At 42.6% G+C, this 20697-nt stretch overlaps 1 protein-coding gene across 1 annotated transcript in view; it reads right to left on the bottom strand.

Moving 5' to 3' along the window:
- Amotl1 (angiomotin like 1) overlaps window positions 1-20246 on the bottom strand; it is a 111174-nt gene extending 90928 nt beyond the window's left edge. Inside the window, exons 1-2 of the mRNA XM_076926046.1 lie at window positions 20087-20246; window positions 2500-2626 (exon numbers count right to left, since the gene is read on the bottom strand). Coding sequence (XP_076782161.1) covers window positions 2500-2584 — 85 coding nt within the window. The 5' untranslated portion in view covers window positions 2585-2626; window positions 20087-20246. The remainder of the gene's footprint in view (window positions 1-2499; window positions 2627-20086) is intronic.
- Between the last annotated feature and the right edge of the window lie 451 nt (window positions 20247-20697).

Below are 20697 nucleotides of genomic sequence, written 5' to 3'. Positions count from 1 at the left end.
GAGGGCCTTCTTAGCCAGCTTCCTGGAGTTAGTCCCTCCCTAAGAACTGCCTGGAGAAACTCAGGATAATTTGTGGACCTGCCTGAAGGTCTGTGACTCAGGATGACTGAGCCTTACTGGCAGAGACTAAATTTTAATGAGGAATCCATGAAGCAGAGCCCTCAGGCCTTCACACTTCAACTTTCCCTGGACCTTCACTAGAAATGTAAATCCCACCCTGGGTATCAGGCCTCTAAGCCGCCAGCAGCCTGCTGAGGTGGGGTTAGAGGGTGGTTGTCCAAGCAGAAGACAGAGACCTTGCAGTGTGCAAACAGAGACAGATGTACACTCGCCCTCCTACCCCCAGCATCTGAGTGTTCCATCATGGTGCTTTCTGCCTGTACTCAGAGGAGTTCTTTTCTCTGCGAAGGAAGCAATAGCTTGTTGCCAGCCACCCAAGTCTGTCACTGAGCCACTGGGATCTCGGATTTCACAGGCAGAGTGAGGAGTGTTGGGCAGTGACTGAAATGGCCTATGGTGCCTGGCTGCATATCCAGGCTCCAGACTCAGCTTTACCATTTATAGTTGAGTGACTCTGGGCAAGTTCTCAACACTTCAGGCCTACTTTCTTCATTCATCATCTGAGAATAATTTTTTTTCGATAAGAATTGAGATTCTGTTATATATACAAGAAAAAAAAAGGCTTAGCCAGGAAATTATATATAACTAATAAATAATTTTTGTAATTTATCCAGTTCAGACTTAGCTCTGCCACAGAGGGTTTGGCACAGTTGGTTTCTGAATGTGTTTTCTCACCATTTTCCATCTTCACTGGGCTCTACTTTAGGCCGTGCACCATTCCTGAACCCCTGCCCAGGTCCTCTGAGGATCCATCCCCCCAACACCAGCTGCCCACAGGAACTCTCAAGTTCCAGTCAGGCTGACCACTTGCCACACTGTGAACTCTAATGTCAATTCTGCTTCATTCTGTCCTGGATGTCTCTATCACTGTAGACTCATTGTCCGAATGGACACCCAGTTTTTCAACTCTGCTGTGCTAAGCGCCATCAGCTTCAGAAGCTCATCACATAGCTGAGAGCTGGCCTCCTCTGTGGGCAGCTTCAGCACAACTCAACCTCCCTCGTATGGCCAGCCTTGCCCCAAGGACTGCAGGGCTGTGAGCTTACAGAGGGCTGATGGTCATAATAAACATGGCCACACCCATGTTACCATGGTAACTGAGTCTTACCATTCTAAAAAATCTAGAGTTGATGGTTCTGTTGCATAGTTTCAAAGGCACCAGTGAGTCTCACTGACTTCTCTTCTCACCACTATCCTTCAGGCCATTGGCTGAGATGCTGTTCACATTTTGAGAGCAATGGGAATGGACTGGGAGTGTCAAGGAAGGGAGGGGAAGGGGAGTGTTGGTGGAGCAAAAGTATTCTCGCGAAGGCACAGATATTCCTAGGGCAGGGCCCATCCATCACACACTCCATGTCAGCTACCCAGAAGCCACCTGCTGTGGGTATTAGGTGCAAAGGTCTGTGGTTTTTGTAATGGGCTGTGACAGTGTTTCTTCCCTCAGAGCATATGATGCTCCTTCTTAACTCTGCAACCCTTTAATACGGTTCCTCATGTTGTAGTGATCCACCACCACTTCCATAGAATTATTTTCGTTGCTACTTCATAACTAATTTTGCTAATGTTATGGACCTTAATGTAAATATCCATGTTTACTGATGATGTTAGATGACTACTGTGAAGGGGGTCTGGACCCACAGTTTGAGAACCTCTGTTTTTAGAGGCCATCTCATCTCATCTCATCTCATCTCCATCTTTCCATTGTTTGGCAGTGGGCAAGTACACAGCCAGGAGGCACCTTCTTAAAAAGCACGAACCTCAGGGATCTTGGTCTCTTCAGTGGCTCCAGCTCTTGCCACAGAGCTCTACTGGTTTAGGAGCGTGGAAGGGCGACTTAAACTCAAAGAGGAACACAGCTCTGCATCAGCAGTCTGTTTCTTACAGGTATGCTCTAACCCAAGGAAGTCTCAGCACCCCCATCATTTAAGGCTGAACCTCATTAGTTCAATAGTTGGACAAAGAAAAAGAATGGGGGGGGGGCAGCTAGCCTACACTGTTAGCTCTGGGGGCTCTGTCCTCTGCCTTAGTGCTTGTAGCAAAGCTAGAGCCCAGTGCCTGACATACAGTGTGAGCTCAATGCTGGTGGCTCATGTTTCATCTGGTGAGGACGAGAGCTCAGGAAGTGGCAATCCACAGCTCTGCTGGTCCCCATCAGCTCCCCATCTAGTCTCCCAGGGCAATTGTTTTTTTCTTAAAGTAACATGGGTAATGATGAGGGTATTCAGGGTTTGAGCATAGGTCTGTTTGACTTCTAAGCCCAAATTAAGTATTCTTCACCCAGCTACCCTTGAAAAGCCCGCAGTTCTGGGCACACAGGAAGCACAGATGGGCTGACATGGTGAAGGGCAGGAATGGGAGAGACAGGAAAAGTGGCCATACCCCCTCTGGTGTTGGGGAAATGGTGATCCCCAGTGTGTGACAGCCAGCTTCCTTCCTCCAGAGCCCAGTTTCCACTGAGATCCATGTTTCGACCTAGTCCCTAGTGCATGCAGCTCTCATCAAACACCTGAAAGACATAAAGAACAGAAACGGGTGTGAATTACTGCTGACGCCCTCTGGGAGAAGACACCTCCTCTGTTTAAAGTGACCAGTTTCCGGTCCGCCCTATTATTTTACCTTGCAGTCTTATTGCAGAGCTATGAATCTGGCCTGACTGTGAGGGAGGTGGCTTAAGTCCCCAAGCCACATTCCTCTGTCCATTAGTGAAGAAATGTTCTCAAGCAAGTGTTGTCACACCCACATCTTGGGCAAAGAAGTTTTTTTTTATTTTCATGTTTGTTACCGACTCCTAGAGTTTCAGGGAAAGAGATGAGACTAGAAAGAGGAAGAGGGAGATAAGAGCTGAAAGAGAACAAGAAGGAGGAAGATGGAAGAAGAAAAGGAAGAGAGAATACAGTCATACACACACACACAGCTGAGAAACAAACCAATATTATCAAATTAAAGGGCTATAACTAGCTATACTAATATATATTTATAAATTTCTGCAGTTTCTTTTACAGGCTTCAGTAATGGGGAAGAGCAGTGCAGGACCCCAGAGACCAATTTTCCATTTGCCAAGTCCAATAGGAAGGCTGTGTCACAACGATGCTTGGCTTTCCTGAAAAGCTCCATCCACCACACTAACTACCTCTGGGAAGGCCCTCCTGTGAAATAAACTACATCTTCGCTGATGACAACTCATGGCCAAACGTTTGCCCACATTACAAAGCAATGTTCCTAGCATTGTACATGGAGCAGGGCCGCAAATAAAAGTGGGTTTTGAATAATTGAACATAACTGAGTAAGGCATCTGTGAATGTGGCAAGTGGGACCTCCACTATGGCAGAAACCCTGAGGCTTGATTGGCCGGGCACAGTTGGTGGTTTGCTGTAATCAGAGCAAGTAGCTCGATTTGATCTCTAAAACTTCCAGAATGCTGTGCGCCTGCAGGGCGGTAGCCAGAGCGGGTCAATTGCTGCTTTCTGGATGCAGTGCTCCTGGGAGTTGCACCAAGCAAAAGTCTTAGATGAAGCACCAAGGGTGATAAAAAAAAAATTGTGGTGCACTCAACAGACAGCTCACCCGAAATCTGTGTTCTGTCTCAAGGTCTTAGAAGATAATTCTGAACAAGAGTGAACATAAACTGGTGACAGCCCTGAACTTCAGAAGCCAGAGCTCATCCTGGCTCTAGCATTAACTCTGACCTCTGAACAAATTCCTTTATCCCGGCTAAATTTCCCTGCTCTTATTGAAAGAATCAAGAATTGATGATGTCAGAGGGTGGTTCAGGCTCCCAAGGTTTGCAGGCTAGAATATTTTGCTTTTACATATGTGTTTTGCATGGTGATGGCCTGTACAGGCTCATATATTTGAATGCTTGGTTCCCAGCTGGTGGAACTATTGGGAAGGACTAAGGAGGTGTGGTCTTCTTGAAAGATGTGTATGACTGGGGGTGGGCGCTGAGGTTTCAAAAGCCCATGCCATCCCCACCTCCTTTTCTTTGCCTCCTGCTCATGGATCAGACGTAAGCTCTTAGCTACTGCTCCAGTGCCATGGCTGCCTGCCTGCTGCCATGTTACAGACCAGAAGCCCAATAAACTCTTTCTTTTGTGAGTTGACTTGGTCGTGCTAGCTTTTCACGGCAATAGAAAAGCAAGATACAAAGGCAATCTCTCTCCTATGTCAGTGGGCTGAGGAAGCTGCATTTGTTCTTTGGCTAGCTAAGCGTGTAGTAGGTAGCCAACTGAGATAGAGGTTGCCTGCTATTGAGCAAGACACATTCTCCGTGCGAAACTAAAAGTATAAGTCAAGCTGGGCAGCATCCGCTGTCATTTCAGCACTTGGAAGATGAACTCAGGAGTATCAAGTGTCCAGTGTCAGCGTCAGCTATACAGAAAGCTCCAGACCAGCCTGAAATGCATGAGGTATCCTTAAAACAAAACTAAACTAAAAACTGAAAAGTTTCTGTGGTAAATCTAATCTAAGCCATGTCCACAGTCGTCTTGTTTAATCGATTGAAATAAGTATATAATGTTTATGGCTTTATTGATTATTAAATAATATTAGTAAACTAATAACCCTAGAAAAGATTTTATTGACAACAGGCTAGAAATTCCAAATCACGGTATTAGTTTCCACATATCCCAGAGGAGTTGAAAATTCCAAGAGCTTTGTTTGATTTTTAATTATCCCTCAGAGAGCAGTGTGTAAAGGAGATGCCTCATCTTTCCAGGCCCACTATTGTAGACAGCCCTGAGTTCCAGGGGTTAAATTTGTAAGATGCTGTCTTCTGGATGTTTGGGCTTAGACTTAAGCCCATGAATGAACTTTAGCCATCTGAACATTTTAGGTTCCTTTCTGTAGACCCCACTGACATGTCTTGATACCTGAATTTCACACCTCAGCTTGGGAAAGCCAAGCATCACATATGAAGTGAAATTGAATGACTCAAACATCATGCCACAGCTATTATTGTAACTGCAGCCCTATCCCTTGAATCCCAGAAAGCCCTGGGGTTAGTCATAAAATTCTAGAGCTTATCAAATAATTTCCAAGCCTGTGTCCATATGAAGAAACTTATCCAGAGTTTTCTCTAGGTATCTAACTTCTTCCCAAGTAAAATCTCAAAGACTAAGCTAAAATTTAAGGAAGCCACATTAATCTAGTGACAAAAGAAATTGCTGCAGCTATGAGAACAGGGAGCAGGGACTGGATTACATAGCACAGGACTGCTTAGAAAGTGATATGCATACCTGGAACTTAGCTGCCCTCTATAGAGATGAGCCACCTGAACACATGGGCACTGGGGGCTGTGAGATACCGGGATGCTGTGAGGACATACTTGCTATTTAATAAATACTGGTTGAGAGAAGGAAAGAATAAGTAAGGATCACAAGTAAGTCAGGACCCTAGCCAGGCATTATATCCCCCTAAACTCCCAAAGGAGACATGCTGAGTTTGATGAAGTGAGGTGAGCCAGCTGAGTAGCAGGGATTCAGATGTATGGGGATTTAGTCAGTCACTGTGAAGCCAACTCCTCTCCTCTTGCTTGTGTGACTCCAACGTGAGGCAATCTCCCAGCCACTCAGGCCAAAATCCCGGCCAACCATGCTGGTTGATCGTGTTCACGTCTAGCCAACTACTGGCCTTTGGTGATTCTCTGACATAGAATCCCTCTATGTCGGTTCTCACTGCCTCCACTGCACTCGCAGCAGTGTGTTCCTGGTCTGCCTTCCCCCTGTCCCACTGATCACACTTGTGTTGTATCAGGTGCCTTTGAAACCTATCTGATGAACTCACTCCCCAGCTGAGAAAGTGAGGACTATTCAACGGTGCACACAGGACCCAGCTCCAGCTGGGTGTGTACAACTCCTGAATAAACCTCCTCCGTGGTCTTTTGCACCTTCGTTCATTCATACATTCACGCACCTTGAGCAAGATTAGTTTGGCTGATCACCATCCTCACTCTGTTAACTACATCTTCCCTATCTCAGTTTTTTTTTTTTTTTTTTTTTTTGACCTGGTCATGTGTTCCCAGAGTCTTCCACCAGCTCCCCGCCCCTTTTGTCATTCATGACATGGTTTTACAACTCTACTCAAGTGTCTGAGAGGTTTGGTTTACAGTTCAGTAGCTTAGAACAGAGACCGTGCCTTGTTTGTATCGGTATGTTCACTGTCACAGAGTAAACGGATACAGACAGGTTGAACAAATGAATACACTCAGGAGGAATGAATATGCAGTTGTATTTGCAGGAGCCAATCTCAGTTTAGCAAGTCTCTTTGAATAATGCTCTGTCTGCAGCTTCAGCCACAACCTTTGTTTTGGCAATTTCCCCACCTAGACACACCATATCTACTTCTGCTTCTATCTGATCTTGACCTTGTCTGGTTTTAACTGGCTGAGAGCCACCCCTACCCATGATCCCACCTCAGCTTGCATATCTGCCCACCTGCTTGGCATGTCTGATTACCTGTGTTGACAACAACCTCCCTAAAGCAGCCAAGTCACACCTGGAGTCCTAGTCACCAGGGCCATTTGTGATGTTATGAACTTGACCTAGAATCCTGCCTGTACTTTGGTTATTTACTTTGCTGTCCTTGGTTCCATCTGTAAAGGAATTTATTAACTACAAGTACAATGCTTGGAGAATCAGTATATTCTGTTGTTAAGGGATTTAAACAACCATTGGTTCTAAGGACTGTAGGCCTGACCATGAGAGGCAGAACCACTTGATGATAACTTGAGCAATAAATAACATATGCAAATGTGTATGTACCCATAAATGCATGCATATAAATTCATTCACTCAGTTGATAAATATTTATACAATCTTTAGAGTGGCTCCTATGTCCTAGCCACCAGACTAAACGGAGTCAATGATAAATTTTTGTTTCCTTTTTTGAGGGAAACATGTCTGGACAGGTCACTACAGGACATTATAACAAGTGGAAACACAAGGAATTGCAAAGAGTAGGTTCTAGAATTGTGAAGATAGTCTGGAGGCCTTAGTTCAAGCCTTGCCTTGTTCTTGGCTCCCTAGCAAATGCTGTTCAACCTGAGCTGAAACCCCACCAGAGATGCTGAGCTCCCTGGGTCCCTAGCTAATCTGGGGCATCTGTGAACAGCTGTCAAGCAATTCATATTTAGATGACTGATAATGTCCTGCATTCTGAACGGTTTCCACCCTCTCTGGATCTAGTTGTCCTTGAGAGGATGTCTAAAGGTGAAATGTATGTCTTTCTATGAATGGCAAGATTTCACCCAGTTCTAGTATTCTCCATGCTTGCAAACCTAGGCCTGCTTCATCCATGAGGCAGGAGTAAGAATTGATGGTGACATAAATCTATATGGTCCCACCTAGAAGCTAAATGAAACAACCGACTTAAGTGGGAAAGGGAAGGGGCCACAGCATGGGAATTAGTCTCCCTTACCACTCAGTTCTCAAGCACCGAAGATCCAAGCTTCGATGTCAAGGGCAAAGTGTCATAGCTGACCACAGTTGAATGGTGGATACTCACTCTCCCCTTTGGGCAAACTCGAGAGTTTATTCTGATGAGTTCCAATATTTAAACTTGGAAAATTATTTTCCATCTAGCTCAGAATAACCCAAATATAGAAAGAGAGACACTTGGACGCTTAATAAAAAGAATATAACTCAGTAGCACTTAAACTTAAACTTTGGGAAAAAACTACATGAACATGTATTGTGAAGACATTGGTTTTTTTTGTTTTTTTTTGTTTTGTTTGTTTTTTTGGATGAATAAAAGAGCAAGAAGGATCAGAAGGAAAGAATCCTCTTCTGTCTGAAGTGCCTGACGTCTGAGCATTGAGCCAATTATTCTGTGCTTCTTACTTTTGTTTCTGAGAATCCTCCCAACATCATAGAACTGGGAAATTTCAATAACTTGAAAAACATTATTTCAAACTAGCTTCTCCAAACGGGTAGGGTGTTTTCAAAGCTACGGTATAATTTATTGATGCCAATATTTTAAGTATGCCGATAAATAATTTATACTGCCACTCTCTAAGGAGCTATGGCAACAGGCATAATTTTAGGAAGCATAATGAAGTTAAAGCTATGAGGTCCTTTATTGAACTCAGACTTTTCCTTTCTAAAGCTCATCCATGGAGGACCAACTCAGGACCTGCTCCATCGGGACCATCCCTGGCAGACTAGTTCCTGCTTCCCTTTCTTTTTAGAACACCTCATGCTCCTCCAGCACAGTCCTTTTGCACTGGAGACCACTCCTCTCACAAGATGATGGTCTATCACATTAAGGCTACCTCCTCAGGACAAAGCCCCAACTTTGCTACCCTTACATTCTCCTGGGAACACAATGACCAGGCTGGCTCAGGTAATGCTTGTTGAATAGAGGTTGGTATACTCAACTCCTCACACAACACAGGTAAACCTACAGTCACAACAAAAGCTCTGTCACAAAAATCCATCCTGTCTAGATACAAATTGATAAACAAAGAAAAAATGTGTTTGAAGAGACTGGGGTTCTCATCGTGTTTTCTTAATGTATTTACCCAGCATGAGACTCTTCCCCAAACTCAGTTTTTCCAGTGTGTGGAAGAGGGCTCACAAAGTCTCTTCTCCCTTCCTGTGCACAATTTTGGGAAAACAGACATCAGCTAGAGAATATGCAAAACAGTACACAAATACACAGCAGCTCATATGTCTTAGTGAATTTGTTTATAGACATCACTCCATAATCAGCATTGAATTTCAACTTGGTTGCCCAAGCTGTGAGGTGACAAGCCTTGGGAAGCAGGGTAAACACAGTGGTTAGCAGCAAGGACTTTGGGGATAACTCTGAAGTTAAATCCCAGTAGTAGCAGTGGTCTTGGGCAAGCTAACCTGATGAGCCTGAATTCTGGATCACAGCATATGCTTGTCAGGTCATTGTAGTAATCAACTGAGAAATGTCTGTAATGTGCCCAGTGGAAATCCTGACCACATTAAAAAAAACAAAAACAAACAAACAAAAAAAAAAAAAAAAAAACACTGATGGTTAGCCATTGTTCTTGGTTATCATTGGTAACATTTGAAGAGTATCTTGGTCCTTTTTGTTCCACATGGAGTGAGCATGAAGTATGAGCAGCTTTAGAAGGCTGCCATTGGTCTCCATGATGGCTCCATTGGCTGATGGCTAGGGTATATTTCTCTGGAAGAAGATCACTGGAAAAAGTGGGTAAGAGTGCAACTGTCCCGTGTGCCAGTTCTCGGAGAGAGAAGGAAAGCAAGCCAGCAAAGAGCAACAGAGGTGAAGAGGCAACGGAGCAGTGCAAGAGCTTTCTGGGGAAGAGCCATAAACAGCACCACTGGTCATGGGGTGCCAGGAAACCACTGCAGAGGATTAACTGTCTTAGAGAAGGCATTGGGATGAAGCCCAGGAGACAAAGAGCCAGGTGAGATAAATTGCCACAGCTCCGATTACAAACCAAGAATAGAGTGTTGGCAAGAATAGAACCTGAGGCTGTGGTGCATCTTGAAAGACATATTTGAGTTGAGGGGGAAAAAAAATAAGTTACCATCCAAAATAGCCCTATGAGGTTCTTAAATAATTCTGAATTCTCTAATCGCTGCATGCTTTAGCAAGCTTGACTGAATATAACAGAGTAGCTTAAACGTAAACGGAACGGTTTAAACCACAACCATCTGTGTCTAGCAGTTCTGGAGGATGAAAGATTCTAGAGCTAGGTGTCAACTGATTGGTTACATGCCACAAAGAAGGCTCTTTGCCACTCACTCCCTATGTCTCACGAGGTGGAGAGAGATGAGGAAACCTCCCTCTCTATCCCTCTTCTTGCAAAGACCCTCATTATCACGAGCATCCCACCCATGACCTCATATGAATCTACTCAAGCTCCAAGGTCCCACCTTTAAATACCACAACCTGGAGGGCTAGATCTTTGCCACACGAATTTGAATCTGGAGAGAAACAAGCGTTCAACATGAGTGTACTCATTTTAAAATTTTTAAAGTAATATTCAAATTACTTTTAAATTTTAATTTAATTTTTCAGTTATAGGTGAAATATTTTTGGCTTTTTTCCCCATTTCCATGTATTAATGGGGTGTTCATGTGTGCATGTGTGTGTTTGCATGTTCGCCTTTGTGTGTACTTGCACATGGAGGTTAATGGTGGTCAGGAGAACAGCGTCTCCCCACCCGACCCAGAGCTTGCAAATATGACTCACCTCTCTAGCCAGCTTGCTCTGAGGAATCCCTGTCTCCACCATCAGAGGCTGCAATTACAAGCAGGCTGCCACAACACTCATTATTATCTGTGTGCACTGGTCCTCATACTTGCACAACCAGCTCTCTAACCACTAAGAAATCTCCCCAGTCCCCTAATCTTAGTAATATAATTTATTTAATCTCCACAGTCAAAATAGTACTTTTATATTCGTTAATGTAAGACATTGTTAAGGTAAATGCCTTATATTTTCATGCCGTGTCATTCATAGCCCCTGCTTGTTTTTACATCATATTGGACTGAAATATGTTTCAAGGGCTGAATAGCTACACAAAACCAATATTCAAAATCAAGGGCAAAATGACACCATCATCCTGCCCTTTCCAGCTGAGGAGACTTCTGAGAAGTCTAGATTCTTGTAGTCACAACAGGACTCTGGAGATGAATTTCAGGCTTCCCCCAGCATCTTATTCCACTCTGGAAAGTTTCATGCACTACTGAAATTTATCCTCCAGGTCATGTACTGGTGCTGATTTAATGCATGGCTTGGATAAGCTGTTCATGGCACATGTTCTATCCACACTAAGGAAACCCACCTTTCCGTTCACTTTCTTCCTTCAATCACATGGTGACTTGATCATCCTGTTTCTGCTGCTCCCACCTTCCCTCGGGCCCTACCAACCATAGGGACACATATCTTCCAAAAAATGGATTTATTCCTATAATCACTCAGTGCTGAAAATCTCACCCAACTAGAGGCAGACAGTTGGGAGGTAGGCCAAGCATGTATGTCAAGAATATGGAGACAGGATCAGTCAGGATGGAGAAGGCATCGGAAGAGATGTGCAGAATGGAGCAGAGAGGGAAACAGCTACCCACACTGGCAGTCCAGCACCTTCAGGGAAAAGTATTAAGTGGAGAGTAAGCCTGCTAGGAAAGTTTTCAACCTCCTTTGAGACTAGGCTTCCAGCCATGTCATTAGAACAAAGTGACTCTCCAAGTAAAGAATTCCTACCTTCTGATGCCACTCACAGTGTGGGAACACCCTATTGTTGATTTTGGGTATGATGTCTCAGGGTCATGGCTTGGATAGGCTCTTTGTATCTTCTTAGGTGGAAGGAACTGAATATCATTTCCTTGGTGAAAAAAAAAAAAAAGGGTTGTCCCAGAACTGCACGTGCGCACAGTGTGAACACAGTTTAACCCACCTCTTCGTGCTTCTTTGAGTTTAGTTTCACATCAACACAACAGAGAAGCTAGAGAGCACTCTGGATTGCCTTTCCAAATACTCATGTGCTAAGACTGCCTCCCCATGGTGGCCTTCTGGGGATCCTGGGGTGCCTCCTGTCTCCTACAGCAGAATTTCCCATCTTCTGTTGTGCATTAGAACTTTCTAGGGGACTTTCAAAATATGTTAATGTACTGAATCTGAAGCAGAATGTGGAACTTCTGGGGCAGACTCCAGGCTTCCATGTCTCCTAAAAGCTCCCTAAGCCCTTCTTACACAGAGGAACCGAGGTACAGAATACGCCCACCTGCAGGCTTAGGTTTTGAGCAGACGTTATTTTCAATTATGTAAGAAATGCAATAAAATGCTTTTTGTTGAGTTTAAAGAACATAGGTATGAGTATGATCAAAAGGTGGGATCCCACTCACCAGTGACACCCCAAAAGTTCTCTCATGATGTAGTTGTTACTGTTTCTTGTTTTCATTTCCAATAGTTATCTTTGGCCATGCAGATGTATATGGGGATGCATTTATAATATTGATAATAACACTCACAATAAGGCTGAAATAAAGCAATGTGCTCTTATAACTGGAATAAAGTATTTTCCAAAAAACATTAATGTAAAGCCAGGCATAGTGTTATAATCCCAGAGCTGGGGAGGCAGATGCATAGGCAGGCAGACCTCTGTGAGTTCAAGGCCATCCTGATCTACATAGTAAGATCCCAACTTTAAAAAAAGTTACAAGAATTAACAGAATTAACGTTACAAACATTTCTGTATTAATTTCATTTTGATTAGAGATCTGTCTGCTCCTGACAGCTTCCTGTCTTGAATTCTAAGAAGAAATTGAGCATCTTTGGAGTTACTCCAGTTGTGGTAAGACAGCCACTAGGCAAGAATTGCTTCTTTTCATCTACAGACAAATTACTGTCCAGAAAAAGACACACTTGCAGAATAGTCAAATGATTATATCTGCCAAGACAGAGTAATCAGCCCTTAATAATTCTGCATCACTAGGTCTGTCAGATGATACTGGGCCAGAAGGCTGAAGAACGGATGCTCCAACATTTTGTAGTATAGGGAATGTCCAGGTGTTCAGTGGTCTCTATAAATTGGCTAAGTTTTAGAAGCTATGCTTTGTGCTTTCCATAATTTCAGTTAACTCAGTCATTCTGGATTTCTGACGGGGTTGAAGACTTATAGTCTCATAGCCAATCCTTGCTATTTACTTTCAGAGAAAAGAACTGAGAGGATTGTTTTCAGCTGACATTTATTCTAAAACCAAGAAAAAAGCCAGGTTCAGAACTAAGTCTTTTAGTTAGGAGAGATGACAGAGGTTCTGATTAGTCAATAAAATGATGAATTGGGTATTAGGTCTATCTTGTACCTTACTGACACAAATTGGTATAGTTATGCTCTAATTGTATTTTGAGAGAAAAGTTTTATTTTAATAGGAAGGATGATATGTAGGAGGAGCTAAGGTGGGAGGAGTAGGGAGAAGAAAAGGAGGAGGAGGAGAGGAGGAGCTAGGAGATGAGAGAGAGAGAGAGAGAGAGAGAGAGAGAGAGAGAGAGAGAGAGAGAGAGAGAGAAACATGGAGGCAGATGTTCGTGTGTCTCTGCCAGTCAAAGATAGTTGATATATCTAGGTTGGGTATTGGGTTACACTTCTGATTGTATGGGCATCTTGTTATTGAGCATTACCAGACTTATAAAGCCTTTGATCAACATTAAACAATTTGATCAACATTAAAAAATTGTATAAAAGCAAAAAGGAGGAGGGGAGATGGGATAGGGGTTTTCTAGGGAGGGGAAATGGGGAAAGGGGATGGTATCTGAAATGCAAATAAAATATCCAATAAAAAAAGGAAAAAATGTGTAGTTGGTTTGGTGTATGCAAAAATAACATTTGCAATCAGTGTGAGAAGCTAGATTGGTAAGTCTACCATAGAGAGTGCAATGGCAGAGCACTTTTTTAGGGGAGTGTATGCATCATTCTTTATAAATAAAAGAATGGGAGTATTGTAACTCAAAAATAATTAACAAAATACAAGTTATACTGTGAAACCATGTAGCCACAAAAGCAAGTTAGCACTGTAAGACTCTGTAAGAACTGACTGAAAATCATACTGATTTGTAAACTATAAAGCAGTTTATAAATACAGTTCAAGTATAAAAGAAAGGCACACACATACTTAAGATAACACAAACGAAGGGCTGGATGGCACCATGGACTTTGAACAGAGACACTCACAGAGAAAGAAGTGAGATTTCACACTGTGTGTGTGTGTGTGTGTGTGTGTGTGTTTGCTTGTTGCTTTTGAGACTTTCATTATTTACTCAAGTCTGGCCTCAAACCCTCAGCAACCTTCCTCTTTCAGCCTTCCAAGTGCTAGGATTATAGACATGTGCCACCAAGCCCAGCCCAGCCTATTTTTGACAAAGTGCAAAAATAACTCAATGAAGGAGGCTTAGCCTTTAAAAAAATATGGTGCTAGGGCATTTTGACAAATTTACACCCTCCCTCCAAATTAACTTTGATTTAACTTGACATTTTATTTAAAAAAAAAAAAAAACTCATTGTGAAGTAAATCAAAGACGTAAGTGCAATATATAAAGTTACAACATTTTTGGAAAAATATAAAGGAAGAGTTCAAGAAGTATGGTTAGGTAAAGATTAAAACTTGCAATAAAGAGCACAGTGCATCCAAGAAAACCTGAGAGGCTGGAATGTGGCATGTTTGAGGGACAGTTGATAAAAACAAAAACACTGGCAAACTGAATTTTATGAAAATTAAATACTTGAAATATTTCCGAAAATAAGGTAAATGGTGTTATCTAGACTACATATATATATATATGTATATACACATACATACATGTATGTGTGTGAGTGTAGTATGTGGTGGGTGTGTGTGTGTATTCAGTACAATTTTTGTCAGTTGTTAAACAGGCAATCTATACAAGTACACATGTCACTGAAAGTACATACTGACAGCAAATAACCACATTAAACCCACTAGGCAAGCACAGATGACAACCACAGTAATAGAACATGCCCACTTGTCATAGTGAGTAAAATAATTAATAGAGATAAATGCTAAATGCTGGCAAAGATACAGACAAATTCCATTATCATACATGATACATATATCATCCATATATGATATATATTTGTATATATATAAATATATAAAATATATAAAAATATATAACTATATTTAATATATATTAAATATATACATAATATATAAATATATATTTATACATATTATGTATAAATATAATATGTATAAATATATTATATATACATATATATGTATATATATAATATATACATATATATTATATATTATATATAATATATATATTATATATATTATATATATTATATATAATATATTATATAATATATATAACATATAATATAATATGCATAAATATATTATATATATACATATATATGTATATATATAATATATAATATATATTGCCTTCCTTTTCCTGAAAACTAGTTTGGCAGCTTCCATTAAAATTAAAATCAACTCCCTATAGGAATCAGATACACCATTCTAAGTATTTATCCCAGAGAAGTGTACATTTCCCTTCATTCAGAAACTTGCATGTAATGCTAATGGCAGCTTTTGGGTTGTATGTGTCCCCAACGTGCATTTGAACTCATGGCTTTTCAATTGATGGAGATATTATAGAAGGTTTTGGGACCTTTAGAAAGTATGAGTCTCACTGGAGGTACTGAGTCACTGTGAAAAGGCTTTGGCCTTCTATAACCCTACCCACTTCCTGTCTGTCCTCTGCTTCCTGACTGCAGCAATGTGACAGCTGCTTCAAGCCTGTACCGCACCTTCTCTGTCATGATGAACTGTTTCCCCCAAACAGTAATCCAAACTGCTTCATGTTTCATATTTGCTCACACCAACAAGAAAAGTAATTAATGAATTTGTAATAAAGAAAAGATAGAAATAACTTCAATGTATTCCAGTGAGCAGGATGACAAGTAACTAGTCAACTGTGGTGTATCTATTCTGATCAGTGGTACTTCCTAACTAGAAAGAATCAGCAGTGATGTGTGCAAAAATCTGAGGGTCCTGAAGGTTCCACTCCAAGTGGGCAACACCAACACTACATGAATTCCTTCCTAGCACACTTACCAAACAGCATGATATAGACAATGGACTTCAAAGGAATAAGAAATAGCAGGAGGCGGTAGAAACAGGTCTGCAGTTATGTCATAGCTTCGCATCTTATTGACATGGTAGTTAGATGAAGCACATGAGATAAATTTGCATACAATTACACACACACAGTAGAGCACATGCCCACCCCACCCTACTTACACATAATGAAGTGCAAGCAACTGGAGAAATCTGAATGTCTGTGGATTGTACCAGCATCAGTGACCTAGTTCTGATACAGCACTGTAATTATGCAGAATGTTAAATCTGAGTGAGACTTGGTGAAATGGATCACAGACTCATAGATATATAAATATTTTATTATAAAAGATGTATAATATATGAGCCAGCCATTCTGTAATGGTCAGAATGTCTGCATCATGCTTGGTCTAGAGCTCTTGTATGACCAGACCAGCCATAAGCTAAAAGAGCCATGCTTGCCAAGAATTAATCAGTAGATTAAATTTTCATAGATTAGAATTTGGTATTTCCAAGGTATAAATAAAGGAGGTGAACTGAATATGTACCCCTTGCTTTCTAGCGTGATGCTATCCTTCACGTGGACTGTCTTACCGAAGAGTAAGGTGTGATCTGGCAAACTGAAGTGTTTTGGAGCACCCTGGCTTCAGGATTCCTATCAGAGTCGTCCGACTTCAATGTCTCCTTAAAGAGAGTTTGTGACCCCAGTGTGTGTGCTGTAAAGGACAAAGGTTGATGTTGGGTGTCTTCCTCAATTTATCTCCACTATATTTTTTGAGACTGAGTGTCCCACTGAGCCCAGAGCTCACTGATTCATCTAGATTGACCAGTAAGTCTTGGGGATCCTTCCGCCTTTACATCCTCAGGATTACAGGCGCACACTGCCACATCATGCTTTTGTGTGGGTTCTGGGGCTCGAACTTGGATCTTCATGACGTGAGCTCTTTACTGATGAACCAACCCGTTGTCCCCAGAGTTTAAAAACTAATAATGGATTAAATGAATGGTGCTTTGAACTACTCGATTACCAGCTACATGGGTAAGAAGAGGGTTAGAAGAGGACTCAAGAAGTCAAAAACACATGGGCTCACATTGACCAGCAAGGCTTCACAATCTTTGAAAAAAAAAAAAAAAAAAAAAAAAAAAACATTTGGGATGATGAGAGGAAAAATCTGGGTATAAAGAAAGATATTCGCAGGCACTCAATTAAATATAATATTAATTGACGGCTCATCTTGGCACCTCTACTGTGACTGGTCAAAGGCCTAGGTTTGCCAGAGTAGCTATGACGTTGGCATGGTGGTGGCAGTCTCCTTAGCAGCAGCATATCAACACGACCGTTTCTACAGTTAGCCAGTGTTTTCTTACGTGGCATGTACATGGTGGGGGCACCATGCAACGTTGATTACCCTACATGCTTCATTTTACTTAATCCTCACAAGATCATGGTGCAATGACGTCACCACCAAGACTTGAAGGATAAGGGGACTAAGACAAGTAATGTCTCCATACTGTCTGAGGTCAGCCAGCTAGAAGTGTCAGAGCCTTGGGCTCCAACTCTCGCTACCTGATTTCAGAATCTGTCCTCTTAACTACTAAATCTGTGTCTTCTTTAAGACTTGTTTTCAATCCTAGTCTTTACTGAATTATTTTTCCCTAGAGGTGTCCAGCCGGGATCTTCTCTAACTTCATCTTTTCTCCATGGTACCTGCTTCCCCTAAACAATTTGCTTCAGAAGATGAGATGGGGCCAATAGGTTAGGCAACACAGAGCTTCTTGAATTAATGCAGAGAGACTTGGGTAGATAGGAGGTAGAAGGAGATGCCCTGAAGTGTGTGTGTGTGCGTGTGACAGGAGGACTTCCCAATGATTGTGTCACAATGATAGCACTCACTGGCAAAGTTACTAAGTTTTCACACTTCTTTTGTCAAATAAGAATTATTGACTCAGTAAAATTTTTCCTACAAAAATAACACAAATAATGAACTTGGGTTTTTTAAACCAACAACATCATAGGATATCTGTCCCTTACATCAGCTCAAGGGCTCTCTACCAAGGCATGGTGTCTGAGTAGAGGAGACTCCACTCAAGTTACCTAATGCTGCATAAATCCACCCTTGAGCTTGGACAATACAAATTATTATCTCCCAAGGTGCTGTGGGTGGCTGGGCTGAGCAGGGCAGTCCACACCTACTGTGTGAGTTCCCCACATATCTGTCCTCTGACGATGGTGAGTGTATTTCTCACCTGTGCTTGGGATGGCTGGAATGTCCCCGGGGAGGGTTAGCACTATGAAAACTAGCAATCATAGAGTTCAAGTTGGTCCCAGAAGCTGGTTTAGCAGCGTGTCACTTATGTCACTTTCCATGATGGCTGGTTTCCCTCTGAGTGAGGGGTGGACAAGTGTAGACAGAAGCTGTGAACCTTAGCTCTGGTTGTCCCTGGATGTCACCTTCTTCTGTTTGTTGGCCAAACGGCTCCCCAAGGCTGGCTCGGGTTCAAATGAAAAAAATTTACATCAATCTTCCACGGAAAGAGTAGCAAAAAGCCCCACTCAGAGCAGACATCCAGATGTTTGACCAGTGAGAGAATGAATGAAGTTGCACTTAAAGCTGTAATGTGGATATCATTATGTCACTCTGAAAGCAAAAGGCCTTCTGGAAGATTTTACCTCAGAGAATCTATATACTTTCTACATTTCTAAGATTCTGAACATAAATTGCTAAACATGAATGTTTCCCTTTGTCTTTGGGTACATAGGCACCGCTCACTCAAACCTCCTGCTACATGCTCAGTGGTTACTGTGTCCGTTGCATTTTCTGGTTGCTTGCCTGTCTCCGTGTTCTGTGCAATTTATCAGGCCTCACATAAGTGTCCCTCTGTGTTTGTTGCTGTGCTTCCTTCCTTTTGTGCTACATATAGGTACATTTTACACACACACACACACACACACACACACACACACACACACACAGAGCTATGTCACAGTGAGAGATTACAAAACTTCAGAGAAAAGGAAAAGAGAAAAATAGCTAGCCGTTATTAACTGCAAGTTGGGTCTTCTACAAATGCACTTCTCTATCCCAGTGAGATAGGTTTTATTTCCATCCCAGAATGGGGGAAATGAGTCAAAAGAAGGCCATGTGGCCAAGACCAGGGCAAGGCTAGGCCATAGGCTAAGCCAAGGCTAAGGGCACCACCTGTAACCCCAGCTACTTGGGAAGCTGACACAGGAGCATCCTATCTGGGTCACGGTAAGGTTGAATCAACTTTGGGCAACTTAAGCCATCTCAAATTAAAAAGTAACCAACCCCAGCTCCCAGAAGGCTGAGGCAGAAGGCTCTCTGTGAATCTGAGGCCAATCTGTGGTGCATAGTAAACTTCAGGGCAGGCAGGGTTACATAGCAAAATCTTGTTTGGAAAAATAGAATAATAATTTTAGAAATCTGGTATTGGTGTCAGTCAAGATTGTTCCAAGTACTTGTGTGTGTGTGTGAGAGAGTCCTATGTTAAGAAGTAAAAAAATCTCACTCTCAGTATTCCTGTGGTAGTGGTTCACCTCTTTTTCCAAATTCAATTCATTGGACAATCTCTGTGATAATTAAGGTGTTTTATCAACCCTTCCCAAGGTCCCCAAGGTCATAAGATCTCTGTGAGTCAGTCAGTGACAAAGTAACTCAGGGACAGAGTGGCAGGGAGAGTTCTCCGGTGTTTGGTGTTTGGAATCACAGCATCTGCGCGTGCACACGCGTGTGCGCACGCACAGGCACACACACACACACACACACACACCCTTGTTCCCACTTCCTTAGAAGAACGTGCATGGACAGGCTCTAGGATGTGTCTGCTCATTTCTGCCCCGAGTGCAGCAGTGCAGCCGTTGTTTATGAGAGGTACCTGCATGTTGGGGCAGGGATCCTGGGCCCCTTTGTCTCCTGCTACATGCCTGAGAAAGAAGGAAAGCATTCAAGGCAGCTAAAGAACAAACCGAGGCTTGCCACAACCGAGGCTTGCCTCTCTCTTTCTCTACCCCAGATTTGTAAGAGTTGACTCAAACACAAAACCAGTGGTCAAAAGGTACAGAGTATGAAGGATGCCAGCCCAACACAGGCCACTTCTAACTACCTCATCAGTTAAAGCACAACTTGTGAGAGGCACCCAGACCCAACCCCACTCACAGGCCCCTGTACATTCCTGAGACGCAGAATTGAATCATCCAGCCAAGGTCTGCTACCCTTTCAGGTGAGGACCAAGGGCTTCCCTTCCCCCATCCAAACCAGCATCTCCTGACCTCACTCCAATATCTCCAGGGATGCCCTCCAAAGTCCTCTGAACCCAGTGTCCCTATGTGGGAACTTACTAAATGAAAAGGTGCTTACCTGAGAGAAGGTTCTGGTGCCCAGCCGTGGGAAAAACCACTAAGTTCTAGCAGCAGTGACAGCGACTCACGAATAAGTCAGCTAGTTTTAAAAGGTGACTTCATCCCTGGTGCCGTGGAGTTTAAAAAGAGCAGCGAGTGCTCCCTGACGGAGCCAACTCTGCCTCATCCGTAATGACTCCATTCAGAGCCACAGGCATTGCCCAGACACGCTCAGCCCTCACAAGGTGGAGCGCTGGAATCCCACAGCTCTGTTGTTTTGGATCCTCTCAAGGTCCTGAAGCACCAATCAGTCGCTTCTGCTGGCTCAAGGGGAGGAAAGCCAGACACTTCTTTGAGCCAGGTCATTATCTCCCAAGAATCCAACTGGGGGGAGGGGGGTTACCCAGCACTTTAGGGAAAGAAAACAGGTAGTTAGCCTCGTGAGAGGGAACATCCCTAGGAAAATGGTGAAGAGGGGAGAGCAGGCTGGTGAGACGTTTGGAACAATTGTCTTGCTAAGGAGTTCTCAGAGCTCCTGGATGATCACACAAAGGTGACTAATGAACTGGTGACTGGACTTCACAGGGGAAAGTATTCATTTAAGCAAAGAGGCCAGTCTAATAAAGGCGA

Source organism: Arvicanthis niloticus, chromosome 27, assembly GCF_011762505.2.
Source record: "Arvicanthis niloticus isolate mArvNil1 chromosome 27, mArvNil1.pat.X, whole genome shotgun sequence".
Classification (NCBI taxonomy): domain Eukaryota; kingdom Metazoa; phylum Chordata; class Mammalia; order Rodentia; family Muridae; genus Arvicanthis; species Arvicanthis niloticus.
This window is presented reverse-complemented; position numbering and strand designations above follow the sequence as displayed.